This window comes from Melanostigma gelatinosum (genome assembly GCF_949748355.1).
Source record: "Melanostigma gelatinosum genome assembly, chromosome: 22".
In the NCBI taxonomy this organism is placed as follows: domain Eukaryota; kingdom Metazoa; phylum Chordata; class Actinopteri; order Perciformes; family Zoarcidae; genus Melanostigma; species Melanostigma gelatinosum.
In genome coordinates, this window is record NC_136655.1 from 18,474,151 (window position 1) to 18,493,133 (window position 18,983).

Consider the following 18,983-nt stretch of genomic DNA (forward strand, 5'->3'; position numbering starts at 1 on the left):
CAGTCTGAAGTTCTGGTACAGCAGCCGCAGAGAGTGTGTAGACATTAATCTGGATATTCATGACTGACTCTGTCCAGGTGGGCCTCTGGATAGACGCCGGCAGTCGCTACGAGAATGAGAGAAATAATGGCACCGCACACTTCCTGGAACACATGGCATTTAAGGTGAGATGGTAACAGCGCAGTGCAGTTTTTAACTGGACCTACTGGTTTGTCTTCTATTGAAGAAAGAAGAAACTAGTTTTATTGTCATATACATTTTTTACACATACATGAAATTTGATACTGCATTTGACCCATCCCTGTATATAGGGAGCATTTTGGAAGTTGTTTCTTATTTGCAACAATTATAAAGAAGAAATAATAATAAAAAAGACGCAGTGGAATTGTTTAGGTTGACATAACGCAAAAATAATTACATAAATGTAATGGTCATGATAAATGATATGTCTTGTTTTCCACACCCTCTGCATGTGTGTGACAGGGCACCAGGAAGCGCTCGCAGCTGGATCTGGAGTTGGAGATTGAGAACATGGGGGCTCACCTGAACGCCTACACGTCCCGAGAGCAAACTGTGTATTACGCCAAAGCTTTCTCTAAAGATCTTCCACGAGGTACAGAGCAGTGAGATTAAGGCCCCACTGACATGTAGTGATGCCCATAGGGATAGGTCATGTCCTGAAGAAATCACAAAATAACTTCAACTATGTCATCAAAGTCGATTCAGTTATTTATTGATAACTTAAAGGTACTTCAAGGAACTATAAACTAGTTATGAAACAATCTCTGATGCCTCGTTATGACCTACATAAGCATACGAGACCACCGGCTATTTCGATACAGTGATTGTTAGGTCGGATTCCCCGCAAAATCAGACGAAACTATTCATGGCATACAGGGTCACCAGAAATTACTTCATACCCAGGACTGAGGCGGCCTGTCGGAGTAAGACTACAGTAAGACTGCAGTAATATGAGAGGTTTTCTGAAGGGAGTCTGGCAGCTGCAGATCTCTACGACACAATGGTGCTCATGGAAACACTACCGTTGTTGTCCACTGGGGCCACCAGAAGCGACACAAAATGAAAGTTCCATGTATTTAAAGGTTCTTAAAAAGTCTAACAATTAAAATTGATTGCATTTTGCCAATATAGCAAAACACCGAACACAGACCGATTTGTTGGAGTAATGAAACAATTGACAGCTCCATTTATCCAGATAAAAAAGCTCCTGTTTTCTTTTCTCCCAAGCTGTGGAGATCCTGGCAGACATCATCCAGAACAGCACACTGGGTGAAGCAGAGATCGAGAGGGAGCGAGGGGTGATCCTCAGAGAGATGCAGGAAGTAGAGACCAATCTGCAGGAGGTCGTCTTTGACTACCTGCACGCTACTGCGTACCAGACCACAGCTCTGGGCAGGACCATCCTGGGCCCCACCGAGAACATCAAGTAAGAGCCAACGTTCATTTCAAATGCAGAACCGCCTTGCTCTCTAGAACACGAGATGTCTCAATATAACATGTTGTTTCCTGCTGTATTTGATTGCAGAACGATCAACAGAGGTGACCTGGTGGAGTACATCACTACTCACTACAAAGGCCCCAGAATCGTGCTGGCTGCTGCTGGAGGTCAGAGCTGTTTCTCTCCTCGCGTGTTTGGTTATAAGTTCACATTTTAGTTCCATATGAAACCACAAACCCCCATTGTTCCTGGGATATTATTAATGGCATCTGTCATTGGCGTCTTTATGTATTTCACACTACTGGGGAGGAGTAGGCTCATGTTGAATCAGAACCGTTGATTTTAAACAGTGCAAAAAGTAGAAAATATCAAATAAAGTGCACAGACGAACGGTGTCTGTAGTGTGTCATGGAGTCTTGGTCTTTGGGGTGTTTCCTTTATTAGACTAAAGTGAATTGATATGACTGCTGATTGTTCATAACTCACACCAGTGTAACATACACCGTGAGGTCTGATCTTAAAGACCTTGTGGTGTGTTTTGGATCAGGGGTTTCACACAATGAGCTCAATGATTTGGCCAAGCATCATTTTGGAAAACTTCCTGGCAGATATAAAGGTGAAGCCCCGGCACTTCCTCCGTGCCTCTTCACAGGAAGTGAGGTAAGGTTGAAGTCTTCAGATAATACTACGATTCATTGTCGTTTGAGTTTTCTCTTTCTTAAATGTATTTAATTTAGGCATGTAAATCGTAGAGTATTATTACATAGTACTAGAGAGAGATGACAGGGCCAAGGAGGAGCTATGCAAACAGAGCTTGAACCAGGGGTGTGGAGGTTCATGGTCAGTGCCTTATTAATAACTCTTAATATTTCGCATTATAAATAAAAAAACAAGAACACTGACAACTGTTTATTTCTAAGAAATGATGAGTTGGAATAGAACAGTGTTACCGACGGTGGAGCAAGGAGTTTGTGAGTGAATGTGTTGCTGTCTCTTCAGATCCGTGTGCGTGACGACAAGATGCCTCTGGCTCATATCGCCATTGCAGTGGAGGCGGTTGGATGGTCACACCCCGACACCATCCCCCTCATGGTGGCAAATACACTGATAGGAAACTGGGACCGCTCGTTTGGTGGAGGTGTGGTGAGTACTGATGAAACCTCAGTGAAGTTGACCCAACTCCAGTTCATTTAGTTTGCATTAATTACACCAAGCTGTACAAGACAACTTCAATACGGCTTGTTACATGATGTCGTGATAAACAAGATTTAGTGACGTGTGCAAATGTTTTAGGGTTTGATCCTTTTGCGGTTAGACTTGTGCCGGCCATAAAACACACCCATTTATTAGGGATGGGTCATTATTTCCACATAATAATATATTGAATAGTTTATGCGACTATTGGCTCGTCTTGAAGTAGTTTTTACCATCACAGGCCTGACTCACCAGAACCACCATTCCACTGTTCCAACAATTTGGTTGAAAGAACATGAGCTTCTTCATCGCTGCAGTAGTTCGGAGGCTCGACAGAAACGCAGTCGTGTGACTAGCAAAGATGTGTTGACCACTGGAATGTGAATGTTTTTTTCTTGAGGCGATAAAATGGTTAACACGATCACAATTTAAATTTCTCGCAACAATTTGTCATTTTGGCTCGTATCCTTTCTGGCTCTCTGGCCCAAACCCAATCTCCAGACGTTGGTGTGCTCCCGTAAAGTCAGAGGGTCAAATCGTCGTGTTTGAGGCTCTATGGCAGACATTTTGAGCCCTTTATGAACACTTTCTGGAAGTCAACATTAGATGCAGACTTTGCCCAAGGGAATTACCCACAATTCATTGCAATGTGACAACTAGTGGAAGCAAAGACGGTTCACGTGTTCAGCCTGTCATATTACATTTACTCAAACATTACGGGTTAAAGATGGAACAAAAAATAAACATGGAATCCGAGGATATTTATTCATTAACATTTAATTTAGTCAAAAACAAGTAAATCATTTGAAATGACCTCATCCTGTGAGGAAGGTGCCTGAAGACTTTCAAATCAGGGAGTAAAAAAATATTTTTTGCTGCTGTCCCACTCACCAGATGTCACTCTGTATCATTGTGTTGGTCACACTTAACTATAAAACCTGCCACACCGCTTTGCTTCTTTTAATGGCAAAGTGAAGAATATTTCTAACGGTGTATCCCGTATGTGGTTGGGCTTCCCACCTGCTTGTGTCCTTTGTGAACCTAGAATCTGTCCAGTAAATTGGCTCAGATGGCCTGTCAGGGGAATCTGTGCCACAGCTTCCAGTCCTTCAACACCTGCTACACAGACACAGGCCTGTGGGGGCTCTACATGGTGTGTGAGCCCGGCACCATCGACGACATGATGCATTTCACTCAGATGGAATGGTGAGTACACAGATATGGTACCGTTTTAAACAATGAACACTTGGATGTGTAGCTGCTGTTTACTCGCAGGTCTAAATATAAAACAGGATGAATCTTGTTGCTCCCCGTTAGGATGTCTCTTTGCACGAGTGTGACGGAGAGCGAGGTGGCACGGGCCAAAAACCTGCTCAAGACCAACATGCTCCTGCATCTGGATGGTAAACAAACATCCACTTGGGCTCAGTGAACAAAGGTCACTGCAACAAAACACCATTTTGTCCATAACTTGATAATTAAGACAATTCCACACAAATGATAGAAATTACATTTTGGAAAGACATGGATGCAACTGCAAGGTGGCAATTCTAGTTATGTCATGTGCAGGCAAAGGTTTTATGCCATAAACACATTTATTGACTCCAGGATCCACTCCAATCTGTGAGGACATTGGCAGACAGATGCTGTGCTACAGTCGTAGGATCCCTCTGCATGAGCTGGAGGCCAGAATTGATGTGAGTGGATACACTTCGAACATACAGAGGCTGTAATTTAAGGGCTTTCAAGGAGAACACCTGTAATGTTTCCAAATATTAGGCTTCTGAAATCATGTCAGATTAAGAGGCTGAGGGATGAAAATACTCATTTATGATAAATCACCTTGTTTCCTAACTGTTAAAAGATGTTATGGCCTATGACATGTTGATACATGTGTTTTTTCTTCCTACCTCAGGCCATTGATGCTACGACCATTAAGGACGTGTGTACAAAATATATCTACAACAAGGCTCCTGCCATCGCGGCAGTTGGTATGTCTGTTGCCATTTGTCCTAATTGGATTCACTGTAATGTTGCAGCACATGGATGTAAAACTGTAGATTCCTCAACTTTTCTTCTCAGGTCCAATTGAACAGCTGCCAGACTACAACCAGATCCGCAGTGGAATGTTCTGGATGAGAACATGAACAAACCAGCACCGAGGACAAATGACTCAAACTGTACAGAAATAAACAAATTTAATTGTCATTCGTAGTATTTTTCCTCCTTTAATTTTTATTATAAAATAAAGAACACAATAATGTTAAAATAACACGAATACCAATCTTTGAGGTTCTTGTCATTTTCTACTCTTTCCTCCAACTCCCTGTGCAGCTTTCTTGGCTTTAACCATCTCCACCAGTTCCTGTCAGGGAAACAGGGAAAGGTGTTAATTTAGCCTAAAGCAGCAGCCCAATAACATCCCTAAGGTTTAGAGCTGGCTGGAAACCTACCTTGTACCTCTTCATACAGTCTTTCTTACTCCGTCCTGGGACTGCAGCAGCAATCTTCTCCCACCTCTCCGCTGTGCTGACTGGGAACGTTTTCAGGGCTTGTTCCAGAAGCTTCTGTTCCTCAGTGGTCCAGGAGGCAGCGTTCCCATCACTACCAGAGCCTGAGACACACAGAGCGGGTTAATGCGGCACATTGTTACCGTAGACCTGTGAGTCTATCAGAGCTCCACTTACCATCAAATCTCTCTGAGGGAACAGCATTGTCTATGGTGGGTGCAACACAAGAATGCTCCTTCTTGAACTTCTCGAAGGCTTTTCGGTTGATCTCATCTTTCTGCACTGGATCTGTGGAGGTGACATGAACCCAAAAATAACACATTTCAAGATCCATTCAGACATACCCATCTACAGGCTTTATTAGCATTGAAACATGACTGTTGGCGTTTACTGTGAGCTCACCTAGCCGCTGTAGATTCTTGGCTTTGTTGATGACGTCTTTGGCGGTCCTCTTCATGCCACTGGTGGAGTGGAGGTTCATATAGTTTGCAATAACTTCCCATCTGAAAGGAAAAAAATCTATTTGACATCCATTGCACGAAGCATTTGTAAATTCTCCTTAGTTGTCACAATTCATTTTTAACTGCTTCTGAAATGGACTCAATTTGATACAGATGCCACTATATGACGGACTCAATGACATATTTTGTGGCTGATTATGAGACCGAATCAGCAAAGAGAAGAAGAAGCTTAGTCGGTCATTAAACAGATGGTTTTGACTAGGGGTGTAACGATACGCGTATTCGTATTGAACCGTTCGGTACGCATGACGAACCGAATACGTTTGAATAAAAAAAATTAAAAAAAATGTATTAAACCAGGTCGTCCCATTGAGATTAAAAATCTCTTTTGCAAGATGTAACAATACAAGATGTAAGTAACAATACTACATCACATTAAGGAGCAGTTTTTGTTTTTTATGCTTATGTGTTGCTAAGAAGACACCCCAGAAGATGAGTCACTCAGGTATAGTTCCATCATTGTTCAAAGTCAAAGAATAACTTTATGATGTTAGTTGTAATGAATGAATGCATTTTAAAATCAAGTACATTTCTGGCATTTATAGTTTTCTACTGTACCGAAACGTACCGAACCGTGGCTCCACTGTATCGTTGTGAACAGTTACACCCCTAGTTTTGACCTAATCCTGCAATACGTCTAATTTATTCATGATACAGATTTAAATCACTATGAAGAAGTCGTGAAATTGGTTTTTAAAAGTCATAAAATATGTAAGTTGTAGTCAGTACAGTCTGCCACAAAAGACGTAAATCGTTAAAGAAAACACCAATACTTCTGTTTTTATAGCTATGGAGGGAGAGAGAGAATAATGAGTTGGGTTTGGACGACGTTGGAGCAGATTCACACCACTACTGTGTCTACCTGGCATTGGTCCCAGCGGGGAACAGGTTGACCGCTTTGATGAGCAGCTGGAGGTCCTCCTCGTTCCAGCCCTTCCCCCCCGCTCCTCCTGCCCCGCTGGCCTGCTCAGCACTGCGGGCCGCCTGCCTCATCTGGACCTCGGCCTCCTTCTCCCTCTGCAGCTGGGCGTTCACCTCCTGCATCTGAGGGGAGGAGCGTCAACATGTTTCCATACATCAGCTGACACTCATTGGCATGTGGTGGTCTTCGCTGTGTATCTTATCAAATGAAAGTGCATTTTTACCTGCTTCTCCACGACTACCTTGCTGTCCTCTCTTGAGCCTGAGGCCAGGATGTCATTGAGCGACTGCAGGCTGGAAACAAGCGACATGAAATACGGTTACACGTCTCATATATCACATACATTAGTGGAGTATAGTTTAATTTAAAACATTGTACAGCAGAAACTAAATCATACAGATACAACAAATACCTGCAACAAGAAAAATACTAATACTATTTTATATCGAGTAAATTCATAGAATACAGAGCTACACAGGCAGAAAATAGTAATACATGTATATAGTAAATGTCCAAGAAAAAAAGATTGCAAACGGTATCCTTTTATATGAATCAGTAATAACTTTGCATTCACAATCCTCTAAGATATCAGAGAGGTCAGGATGAAGTTAGAACAGACAGATTCATATCTTTGGAGCTTTACAGATCTAAAAACGCTTTCGATACCACCGATCACAATCCATGAGATATTGTAAAGCTCAGGTATCAGAGGGATCGAGATGAGAAGCTTTCCAAGCGACCATATTGTAAACAAATTTGGAAAGATATGCGAGCATAAACTCAAATGCAGGGCTGTTACTAGCTGAGTCCACCAGGTGGCAGCATCAGGCCCAACATTGATCATTTTGTACATGAATGATAAAAACAATTTTCTGTTTTTTCGATACTATTATTATACTACACTAATATTTATTGTAGCAGATTTTTGTCGTGGTTGAAACGGAAATTTGTAAATTAAAGATGGTTTAATATAAACAACGCATCAATAAATTTGAACAAAACCAAGCTTATGCTGTTTGTTTATTTAATTTCTAGATTTAATTTACAAACATTCACTTAAAAAAAAAAGATGAAAGACACTGTTAGTGTAGAAAGATTTCATGATTATAAACTTCCGAGTGTGATATTAGACCATGAGATATGTGCATGTTGCATCACTACAAGGACAATAGCAACATGTTTAGATAGATAGATAGATGTAAACTTTATTTATCCCCAGGGGGAAATTCGTTTGTAGCAGCAGCAGTAAAATATAACATATGGAATGCACAATATCTACAGTACAATAAAATAACAGAGCAGATATTGAATTGAAGGAATAGATTAATAAAAAATAAGCTAGAATAGAGTAGAAAATAGAAATGCACAGTGTATACCATGAATATAGTGGTATTAATTAAATAAAATTAGCAACTAGTAAACTAAACTACACAACCTGGACAGTAGAGCCAGGATCACCAACAACAAGCAACAGCCTGTAGCGTTGTAGTCATGTGAAGGACGACGATCTGGCCCGAGGTGTTTCATTATGAAGTCTAATGGCAGAGGGCAGGAATGATTTTCTGAATTTATCTTTACACAGGAACGAGGAAGGGTTGACGGATGCTGCATATTTGGGTTGGGAGTTGTATTTATGATAAATGCTGTGAGATGTGCTGCATCATATACTTCGTCCTGTAATATATATTTACGTTGTTAGTTTATATTGTTTGAGAATTTGTAAATTAAAAGTTTACTTCTTTGTTACATGTTCAAAATAAATAATATATGTAATAAATGTGAGGACAAGAGGACGAGGGCCATCGTCATCAGTGGCCTTCATGAACTCATTGGTGCCGTGTCATGCTGTGCTCACAGGGCTTCTATGGGCACCAATGAGTCTCCCTTTACACAAATCAAACTTGATCATATTCACATTAAGTTTCTTGGCAATTCTAAAACGGTGTATTTGAATATTTCTGCAGACCTAAACAGTCATCTAAGTGCATGAATTGGGTACGACTGGAAAGATGACTCTTGTGGACTCCGTGAGTCCACTTAGCCATGTCACTGTATACAATGAGCTGTTGATGCTTTCCGGTCCTGGTTTATCAGAAATGTGTCCAAAACAAGTTTGCAAGCATTAAGCTTCATCCGAGTGGTGATCTTGTAGTCGACTGTACCTGGTCAGCTCCAGACGATCGCAGAGCTTCTCCACTTCCTCCATCATTTTCACATTATCAGCCTCATTGTCAGCAAAGTAGTTCCAGTTCTGTGGAGGGAGAAAAACAACTTTAACTTCAGCACTAAGACTGATGCAGGTCTCAACTGTCAGACAGCACTCCATCAGATCTGAAGGGCTCCTCTTAGAATCCACCTTGCAGGTGGTCCTGAGTTTCTGCCTCTCCTTCTTGAAAGCCTTCTTCTGGATCTCCTTCTCTTTCTTGACCTGCTGAGCGACCTGCTTGGCCTCCTCTTCCTCCTTCTCCTTTGCCAAACGAGCAGCATCCAGCTCTGCCTGCCGGGCCTGTAAAACACACAGGAAACCGACTGATGAGCTTCTGCAAAAAGGGACAAAATCATTTCAAAAGCAAAGCAAACCCTGAACACAAGAGAACTGGTCTACTGTGAGAAGTTGATAGTGGCTTAAGCAGTCCGTCTAGTCCAGGGGTGTCAAACTCATTTCCACTTCAGGCCACATCAGCATCACGGTCGCCCTCAAAGGGCCGGTTGTAACTGTAAGACTGTATAACTAACTTCTCCCTAACATATTGTTAAATAACTCTCTCTGCATTTGATTATTGTTTATTCAAGTGTACTGTGTAAATATTGTACTTGCAGTTATATAAATGTAAAATGATATTTAAACACATTTCTGTTATTATAACATAAATCATTTTAATTGAGGGTTAAGAAACCCACATGACTCTATCAAAGATCAAACTATTAAAGAAAATAACAAAGACAAATATCAAACACAAGTTATGACATTAACTTTGTTCAAAGCTGTTTGTGTCACCTCTCTGCATCACTAATGTTCCTCCCTGTCGTCGTCCTGTGCATGCAGCTACATCCAAGAGCTGCTCACTGAGAGTCAGGTCTGATGAACATGGATAGATGCTCTGTATCCGTGTTGTCTGTGCTTTCATCAACAGTTCATTACAAACACAAGTACCTGCTCGTCTCTCAGCTAGCTGTGTTGTTAGATTGCTGCTAGTTCATCAACTCGGTCTGCGATGGTGTTTCTTCACAAACTGACATTTGTAAAAGTCTGTATCTGGTCGGAGCTCTGCTCACATACCTTCAGCATGCACTGGGCTGTAGCTTGTGTGAATATATTCTGCTGTGATTGCAGTCTGCCTATTAATTCTCGGACAGTTTGATGTTTTCTTGGAGGCTAAATTTAGCTCCGTGTTTGGTGTCAAAATGCCGACGTGAATTGTATCCTTCATCACCGACACTCCTCATAACACAGAAGACAGACCCGTTGTTCTCCTTGAAGCACAAACATGTATTCACTTTCACATCTTTCATTACATTTTCTTCCCTCTGCATCAATTTTTCTCTTCGTGGACATTTTGGGATTATTTGTCGATCTTTTTCAATCGTTGGCTTTTCGGGCCTCTCCTGTCCACCTGTTGTGATAGTTTTAATGTCGGTACACAGACAACATGCTATCTCATCATTTCAACTTTCTATCTCATAATTTCGACCATGGGGATACTTTTATTTTCAAGTCTAACGTTTAATTATTTTTCCAAAAAAAATAAAAATAAAAAATCTTTATTTTTTATTTTTTGCTGGTGGATAAATGAACATTCCTGACCATTTTTACTGCCATTTCCTGATAATATCTTCAATAGGTGAACCAGCCATTTGAAGAGATTCATGTTTGATAAAAACATACGCGTTAAATACTTCATACATGAAACCAAATAAATGCATTAAAGCGGAGTCGACAGGCTTTCGTTTGTTCCCCTCATCGGTAAAACAAGCAGAATGAACTCTAACTTTTCATATTGGATTCAAAGTTACAAGCATCCTGCAATCATCAGAACAGCAGCAACACCCAGGCTCCCTCATGTGGCATCATAGTCAAATCTGCCATAGAGCACCAAACGTGGATTGATCCGCCGCTGAACCAGTGCACTCGTTGGAGACTATTTCCTCCTGTTTGAGTAACGTTTAAGAATGATAGTGACCAGCTGTTTTTTTTCAATGAGTATATATTGCTGAGCTGATTTACATCTTCAGTAGGACCAGTGGAGTTGGGACTGTGGTCACTGATGGGGAACTCAAAGTGTTGAGAAGCAGACTAACAGTGATTTGCCTCCTACAGACGGAGTGGTTTAGGATGACTGAATGAGACTTACTCGCTCCTTCTCCTCCTGCTCCCTCTTCTTGGCTTCCACTTTCGCCTTCTTCTCAGACTCCTTCCTGGCCTTTTCTTCTTCTTTGAATTTCTTTATTCTAGGGTCACCATTGTAGGCGGTATCTGCAGTGAGGCAATACAACTCATCAGTCTCAGTGATATTTTTAGATGCCGGTTATTTTACTTGACATTGAATGTAGCGTTATGATAATTTGAATGCGTTTCATTCATCTTGCAGTGTGCTGGCCGAGGGACTGTACCAACTAGTGTTCGCATTCTGTTCATCTCCTCCTTCTTCCTCTGCCCTCTGGAGGCTCGATTCTGCTTGTCGATCCATCGCCTCTCATCTCGACTGTATGACAAAGTGAAAACATGTCAGCCAGAGGCTAAAGCTATGAACACAGGCTCTTTAATGTGTTTCAGTGCAGCAGATAGAAGAAACACACTTACCATTCAGCCTTCTCCTTCTCCTCTTCGTCCAGGTATGAGAACTCCCTCCATGAATCAAAGTTGTACCTTTAACAAAAAATGACGAGCAAGTTAAAACGCTCTCTTCTCCAACTCCTTTTTCAGACACCAGCCAATCACTAAGATCCCTCTAATCAAATCAACTGTTCTTGCTTTTTACCAAAAAGAGTAAAAATTGTCGACATCTTCGAAGGAGGACTCCATAGTTCCGAGTTTGGGCACGTGCTTTTTGGAAGACCACCTGGCATTTCTCTCGAACACGGGAGAAAACACCTCCCAAAAGTTGTCTTTGCCTTCGTTCTTTGACGGCACGGCGTTGTCAAAGGTGGGGTCGACACTGTCGAAGGCTCTCCTCTTCACGGGGTCCGACAGGGTTTCTATAGCTGAGGTTCACACAACGACAGGAAGCTGCGACAGTGAGTTCAGGGCCCTCCAGTAATAACATTAGCGCTGAGAACAACGAGAGGCTGTGCTTTACCTTTAGTGATGCAGGTGAAGTAGTCGTTGTCTCCCTCTACGATCTGCTCTCCTGCAGCTTTTCTCTTGTCGGGATGGTGCTTCAACACGATCGCTTTGTCTGTTGAGAAACAGCAGCGAACGAGACCAGGATTAGTCATTTCCACCATCCTGAGAAATAAACCACACAAGCAGGAGAGAAATGTACTCACGGGCAGCTTTGATCTGCTTCTGTGTGGCTTTGTACCTCAAGTGTGGGACCCCGAGGACAGAGTAGTGATCTTGATTCTGACAAACAAGTCAAGAGAGGAAATAGTTCAAATGACAAGCAGTCTATAAAGGAACTCGACAGCATATGAAAGGTTCCTCACATACTAGTAGAATGAGTGTCCAGCTCAGGAATAGAACTATTCATCAAATATCACAGAAAGTGGTTCATGAGCTGCAGCTAGCAACTATTGTCATCATCCCCTACTTGGATTGTTTGGTCTTTAGAATGTCATGGACCGTATGTCTCGGAGCACACTGTGATGACTTCAGTCCAAAAGCCAAAGACATTCAGTTTACTCTCATGAAGACGAAAAGAATCCTCACATTTAAAAAGCTGGAATCACAGAATAACTGCCATTTATACATTTTTTTAAATGTTGAGGTCAGAATGATGTAATTTGATCATCTATGGCTGAAGTATAAACTACCTCAAACACGTTTCTATATGTAACCGAGCAAAGGTTGCTGCATCGCCACAACTCAGAAATGAGATGGACCCAAAGAGGTTGGCTCTGTGTTTTAAGTTCAGTCAGGAAGTAAGTAGTAAACCGTCTCTGGCTGACTCTGTAATCCAAAGAGTAGTCACAGTTTCATTCAGACGTCAAGGATTCCATTTCATAACTCAAATGGATCAGAACTTTATATTTGATTTGTGTATCACCACGAGTAGGTCTCCTTTTCACCACTTGGCTGCATCATATCTCGGCTCGAGTTACGAACACCGTTGTTACAAACTGAGTCGGATTAATTAAACTGACTTACTTTCTGCTAGTGCCGAAACAAACAGTTAAAGAATCCTTCGGTCAAATTAACAACCATTAGGATTTTTATTCCTGTTTGCCGTTTTATATTATTGTTGATTGAATATGTTTGGGTTTGCTATTGTGCAGACAGAATAAGCAGTTTGAGGATGCCACTTTATGCCCTGTGATGGACAACTTTCACTATTTTCTAATTTTACACAGTATTTGTTGAAGCTCCCCAATCAAACAACAGAGGGATTAGCAGTCACACATTTCTCTGCGCTACATTTTCAAGAGGACGGGAAGATTAAGTCGGAGAAAAGCTGACGTAAACCTGTGATTACCAGAGAACAAATAATTATCATTAAGACATTTCCTCAACAAATTAAAAATGCAGGCTGACATGAAAAATTGGATGTTTGATGAGTGTCTCCTACTGTGATACATCAGCACTAAAAAGAAAGCAGACGTCTCTCCCCGTGACGTAATATTCTTATTTCGACCGATACCTTCCAGTCTTTGGGGTCAAGTGTGCGGAGCATCGGGTACTCCTCCAGCTGGAACTCCTCATCCTCTGACTCCTCGGAGGACTCCTGTTCCTCCTCCAGCTCCTGGAAGGAGGCAGATGCAGTCCTGTTCCTCCTCTTCAGGTAGGCTTCGAACCATCGACCCACAGGTTCCACCTGGATCTGCACAGAGGCTGAGAAGGGGGACAGAGAGGCGAGAAGCCCCACTGGATATTAGATTTTCCTTTTTGGCCAATACCAATATTTGACAGTTTTTGTTATACAAACGCATAAAGAACCCGTACATTTTTATTTTAAAGATTTGAAATTGAAATATGTAAAATCGTTTAGCCATTATTAATAATGGTCACCTATCTGAAGGTACAACAGGTGTTCAGACATTATACAACCGTCCGGTAATTAATGGCTGGCATGCGGACATATAACGTTACAAGCCCAGTGAAATATCAACCAAAATGTATTAAATGTCAAGCTAGCAAGTGTTCAGCTTATTGAAGATTTCTAAATTAAAAAAAAATCACTGCAGCAAGTGCAACCATGGGTGGGCAGCAGCTCGGTAACATTATGAAACACAGGAAAAACACAGTTGGAATAAACCGAGAACATACATTATTAACAATAAAGGGACTCTTCCGAGCTCTGAATGGACCTAGCTGATAATATTAGCCTAGTCCTTACTGTATGCTTTCTAGCTGCGTGCTAACGAGTATAGCAATAGTCTACGTATATAACATTGGTAGGTTAGCTAGCTACTGCCTGGCCTCTTTTAGTGCTTACCGGCAGTGGTTGTAAAGACAGCCGTTTCATCACCGTCCACCGCTTTTAATAACATCTTAGAAAAATGGGCTACAAGAACATTCACGTGCCAAAATGATCAAGCGAAAGGTTTCTGAAAGTGCTTAAGTTTGTGGTTAGCTCATTTAACACACCACATGGGCCTCTCTCTCCAAGTGCCGCAAACGAGCTGCGTTGTTACACCGTTAACAACTCCGTGTTGCGACTGTGCCTCTTGGCCTTTGCAGTTCCGCATACGCGTTTTACGAAACAGCGCGTCTTCGATGGAAACACACTGATTGTGATATTAATTTGCAGCAATTAATTAATATTTACAATGTAGAATTGTAATTGTATGAGTGTTGCTTATTACACACAAAATAATTTTTAGTAATTTGTGGTACATCCTCAAAATAATTCCGACATGTATTTCCGGTGACTGGCGGAAACCCAAAGCTGCTGTGTAATTGTACCGTTTAGCTGCCGAAGCAGCTCGGTGTTTTTGTGAGAAACAGTTTACCTCCAGATTTAAAATGCCGGACTATTTGGGAGACGACCAAATGAAGACTAAGAAGGAAGAGGAGAAGGACGATGGACCGATCAGATGTATATCTAAACATTATATGAAATCAATGTTCTTTACTGAAAAGAAACATCGACATTAGCTAGCTACTTAGCTAACGTTAGCTCTGTTTGTTAGCTCTACTTTTTACCAATGGCCATGATAACCGTTGTGGTGTGGCAAATGTAACACTTGAGGTATTTGTAGTTAAATCAGTTAACGTTACTATACAATGTGTTATATCTTAAAACGTTAGGGAAGTTAATAAACTGCGTTCGACAACAGTGCTAGGGGCCCAATGACAATGTTAGAATGCAAACTCATTCATGTTTCCTTCTTCACAGCTTTGGATGAAGGGGACATTGCCCTGTTGAAAACCTATGTAAGTACGGCCTGAGCCGCCAGTAACCTGTGGAATCTGGCACATTTGGGTTATTAATTCTTACGTCTTAATATGGTGCTTGCTGTTTATCTCCAGGGTCAAAGCACCTACTCCAGACAGATCAAACAAGTGGAAGATGACATCCAGCAGCTGCTCAAAAAGATCAACGAGCTGACAGGTGGGTGATAAAACCATATATACGCTTTAATGACCACAAGGCTGTGTGCTTTATGTGAGTTGAAAATGTGTTGCCATTGCTCAAGTTTTCTCAGTAAATCCCTGACTTCAGATGTTGTGAGCGGATGGCTGCTGGGTTGTGTTTGAAGTTCCTGTTGTATTTCTTGGCTTTGACAGGCATTAAGGAGTCAGACACCGGCCTGGCTCCACCAGCTCTCTGGGATCTGGCTGCCGACAAACAGACTCTGCAGAGTGAACAGCCGCTGCAGGTTGCAAGGTAAAGCAAAGTTAGCAGACAGTATAAATAATACAAAAAACAATCACAGTGGGTGATGGCATTGTGGCTTAGTTCTTTGTATACCTTTAGTAGCTGCTAAATATTTGGTAGGATGTTGTCAGAGTTGGTTTTCGTAGCTTTTCTACTGCATTACACTGAAAAAGCATATGTCTTTTTCTTCCCGTCAAAATAATAGAATAAGATTTATTCTCCAATGATAGCTCGTAAACTATGTTTTACTTCTGTTTTACAATGTTCCCCTCCAGTACATAATATGTCTTTGTTTTCATGTTTGGATTTGTATAGCATATCCAATTTGTAGTCCTAAATGTGTCTGTGTATTATTCAAACAGATGCACAAAGATCATCAACGCAGACTCCGAGGACCCCAAATACATTATCAACGTCAAACAGTTTGCCAAGTTTGTGGTAGACCTGAGCGACCAGGTGGCCCCGACGGATATTGAGGAGGGCATGAGAGTCGGGTGAGGCAGAAGTGTTATTTGAATCTCTCGAAGATGATTTAAAAGACACATTTGTGAAACAATCTGCTCAGTTTGGTCTCTTTTTTTCTTTTTTCCCCAGCGTTGACAGAAACAAGTATCAGATCCATATTCCTCTGCCTCCTAAGATTGACCCAACTGTCACCATGATGCAGGTATGAATCTGCTCGGGGGCCCTTTTTAGAGAAATCTGTGAAAAGCTGAAGCATGAACAATCGCAATATAGGCTTCTGCAATTTCCAGAACAAGCTGCAGTAAAAGAAGTTTTGTGTTGTAGGTGGAGGAGAAGCCTGATGTGACCTACAGTGATGTGGGTGGGTGTAAGGAGCAGATTGAGAAGCTGAGAGAAGTGGTCGAGACCCCCCTGCTCCACGTGAGTGTTCACAAATGAAGAAAATCCCACAACGGAATCACTGCCAGATCTTTTCCTAGTCACAACAACCACCCCGACTCAAATGAACCGTCCATTCACCAGTTGTGGAGCGATTTTACAAACAGACAGAGCTGCCATCACTGTTCTGTAAATAATCTAGCTAAATTGCCAGGACGGATTAAAACTGCCGTTTGTCTGCAGTCATGTGAGAGGGACTTATCCATCATCCTGTTTGTCCTCTGCCCACCAGCCCGAGAGGTTTGTCAGTCTGGGTATCGAGCCACCAAAAGGCGTGCTGCTGTTCGGGCCGCCCGGCACAGGAAAGACTCTGTGCGCCCGCGCGGTGGCCAACCGGACAGACGCCTGCTTCATCAGAGTCATCGGCTCCGAGCTGGTGCAGAAGTACGTGGGAGAGGTGAGTGTGAGGAGAGTCGCACCAGCAGGAGAACAGCAGCTGTTAGATCTATGAATCCTGATGGATGTAAACATTCACGTTTGGATTTGTCTGTTTTGTTTGTAGGGAGCCAGGATGGTGCGTGAACTGTTTGAGATGGCCAGGACCAAGAAGGCTTGTCTGATCTTCTTTGATGAAATAGATGCCATTGGAGGTAAGGCTCGCCTCACAGTCTGTACTTTTAAACCACGCTCACATCAGGATAACATCAAGAGAGACATGTGTAAAAAAAATTATCTTTAATTGAAGGTGAAAATTCTGTCTTAAAATAACTCATAAAAATGTTTCAAAAAATAATTTTAGCCAGTTTTGGTGCAACATTAATTCTCTATGTACAATATTTTTTCCTTTTATGAAATACTGAATGTTGTTTTTTATAACCAGTGGTAAAGAAACTAAAATGAACATTCCTACATAACATTTAAGCAGATCAATCGTCCACATTAACACAAACGTATCCTTTTGTTTGAACCGCCAGGCGCTCGTTTTGATGACGGCGCCGGCGGAGACAACGAGGTCCAGAGGACTATGCTGGAGCTCATCAACCAGCTGGACGGCTTCGACCCCCGAGGCAACATCAAAGTACTGATGGCCACCAACCGACCGGACACCCTGGACCCGGCCCTGATGAGACCCGGACGTCTGGACAGGAAGATCGAGTTCAGCCTGCCTGACCTGGAGGTGAGTTCAGCGTTCACAAAACACGCAGCTAGATTCTCATAAATCGGCCATAAAAACATGCCGGTGGATTGTGTCTGCTCATCTCTACTTTGTGTAGCTGTTTTTTTTCTGTAATGAACCCCTAGCCTCACACCGGTTTGCGTTGTGTTTCAGGGTCGCACGCACATCTTCAAGATCCACGCCCGCTCTATGAGTGTGGAGAGAGACATTCGCTTTGAGCTGCTGGCTCGCCTCTGTCCCAACAGCACCGGTAAGACGGACACTGCAGAATTCAATCACTGTTCAGTCTTTGATTTTGAAAGACTCACATTCCTTCTAGATTTCTCCCGCATCATCCTGTAGCTCTAGCTTTCCCTCGCTTCCTGTTCTGAAAGCATCATTCCAGGGTCACCGTAACACTGAACTTTGTTCATCATCTCAGTTGTTTGTCGCCCGTTTTCAATTTTCGTAGTTACTCTCGGTCACAAATTTGCCCTAAAATATTTCTTTACTAGTGCAGCACTTGCGCGTCGCCACAAGGGGCACCAGCACATTTTGTCACTTCTTTGAATATTGAATATTCGTTCTTATGCTATTTTTACCGTTGATGTTTTAATAATTCTTTATTTTTATATAGCGCTTTTCTAAGTACTCAAAGACGCTTTACAAGGTGCCATGCACACCATTCGCCCAGTCATACCGGTGGTGGTAAGCTACGTCTGTAGCCACAGCTGCCCTGGGCAGCGATTTTGAAGGTACTGCATGGTTTTCACCACACAGACAATGATGAGGGAGGAGATATGTGAGATACAATCTGTTGGGTGACATAAGTATGAGACGCCGTCTGTCTAAATGCAGTTGAGCCTGTTTGCTTGTAATGAAGTCACGGTCTGAAGACTTTTTTTTTTTACTGTACTATATCGCAGAATAGAAACATCTCACAAACCAGAGGGTGTTTGCTACACGAATGATTGAACATGACATTTGGTGTGTTTCCTGCCAGGTGCCGAGATCCGCAGTGTGTGTACAGAGGCCGGCATGTTCGCCATCAGAGCTCGCAGAAAGATCGCCACAGAGAAAGACTTCCTGGAAGCCGTCAACAAGGTCATCAAGTCCTACGCCAAGTTCAGCGCCACTCCCAGATACATGACCTACAACTAAGTGTGTTTGTGTGTGAGGAGTTCCACCGACAAGAGAAGCAGAGTCGAGTCAAAAAATAGTCCTTTTTGTTGTCATTCTTGTTCACTTAAAAATAAAGTTTATTCCAGATTTGAGTCTCAGTGATTTTCTAAATGCTGTACAATTGTTACTATAACAAACATGACACTGCAAATTGACCGATGATGACGCTTTTGCTGGTTTAAATCCATAAATACATTCTCATGAATCCATCAAGACAC

General features: G+C 42.1%; 3 protein-coding genes across 4 annotated transcripts in view; 2 read left to right on the forward strand and 1 right to left on the reverse strand.

Annotated features, from left to right (window-relative positions):
- pmpcb (peptidase, mitochondrial processing subunit beta) overlaps window positions 1–4,861 on the forward strand; it is a 22,664-nt gene extending 17,803 nt beyond the window's left edge. For both annotated transcript variants that reach the window (XM_079294729.1, XM_079294728.1), the window contains exons 3-13: window positions 78–164; window positions 484–613; window positions 1,249–1,447; window positions 1,547–1,626; window positions 2,007–2,119; window positions 2,459–2,602; window positions 3,699–3,859; window positions 3,971–4,056; window positions 4,262–4,350; window positions 4,569–4,644; window positions 4,736–4,861. In XM_079294729.1, coding sequence (XP_079150855.1) covers window positions 78–164; window positions 484–613; window positions 1,249–1,447; window positions 1,547–1,626; window positions 2,007–2,119; window positions 2,459–2,602; window positions 3,699–3,859; window positions 3,971–4,056; window positions 4,262–4,350; window positions 4,569–4,644; window positions 4,736–4,800 — 1,230 coding nt within the window. In that variant the 3' untranslated portion in view covers window positions 4,801–4,861. The remainder of the gene's footprint in view (window positions 1–77; window positions 165–483; window positions 614–1,248; window positions 1,448–1,546; window positions 1,627–2,006; window positions 2,120–2,458; window positions 2,603–3,698; window positions 3,860–3,970; window positions 4,057–4,261; window positions 4,351–4,568; window positions 4,645–4,735) is intronic.
- Window positions 4,835–14,389, reverse strand: dnajc2 (DnaJ (Hsp40) homolog, subfamily C, member 2). Its single transcript, XM_079294727.1, has 16 exons — window positions 14,199–14,389; window positions 13,404–13,594; window positions 12,094–12,169; window positions 11,904–12,002; window positions 11,586–11,808; window positions 11,408–11,473; window positions 11,218–11,309; window positions 10,959–11,080; window positions 8,963–9,112; window positions 8,769–8,857; window positions 6,830–6,899; window positions 6,547–6,728; window positions 5,566–5,666; window positions 5,341–5,451; window positions 5,107–5,267; window positions 4,835–5,018 (listed from the first exon to the last, which is right to left on the reverse strand). Exons 1-16 carry the CDS (start codon window positions 14,251–14,253, stop codon window positions 4,953–4,955), a joined length of 1,854 nt encoding a protein of 617 aa, XP_079150853.1. The 5' UTR covers window positions 14,254–14,389; the 3' UTR covers window positions 4,835–4,952.
- Window positions 14,390–14,646: 257 nt separating this feature from the next.
- Window positions 14,647–18,852, forward strand: psmc2 (proteasome 26S subunit, ATPase 2). Its single transcript, XM_079294513.1, has 12 exons — window positions 14,647–14,801; window positions 15,102–15,139; window positions 15,236–15,317; window positions 15,494–15,593; window positions 15,947–16,078; window positions 16,179–16,251; window positions 16,374–16,469; window positions 16,720–16,884; window positions 16,990–17,077; window positions 17,402–17,604; window positions 17,758–17,854; window positions 18,587–18,852. The coding sequence occupies exons 1-12, from the start codon at window positions 14,729–14,731 to the stop codon at window positions 18,742–18,744; spliced, it is 1,305 nt and encodes a 434-aa protein (XP_079150639.1). The 5' UTR covers window positions 14,647–14,728; the 3' UTR covers window positions 18,745–18,852.
- Window positions 18,853–18,983: the final 131 nt, after the last annotated feature.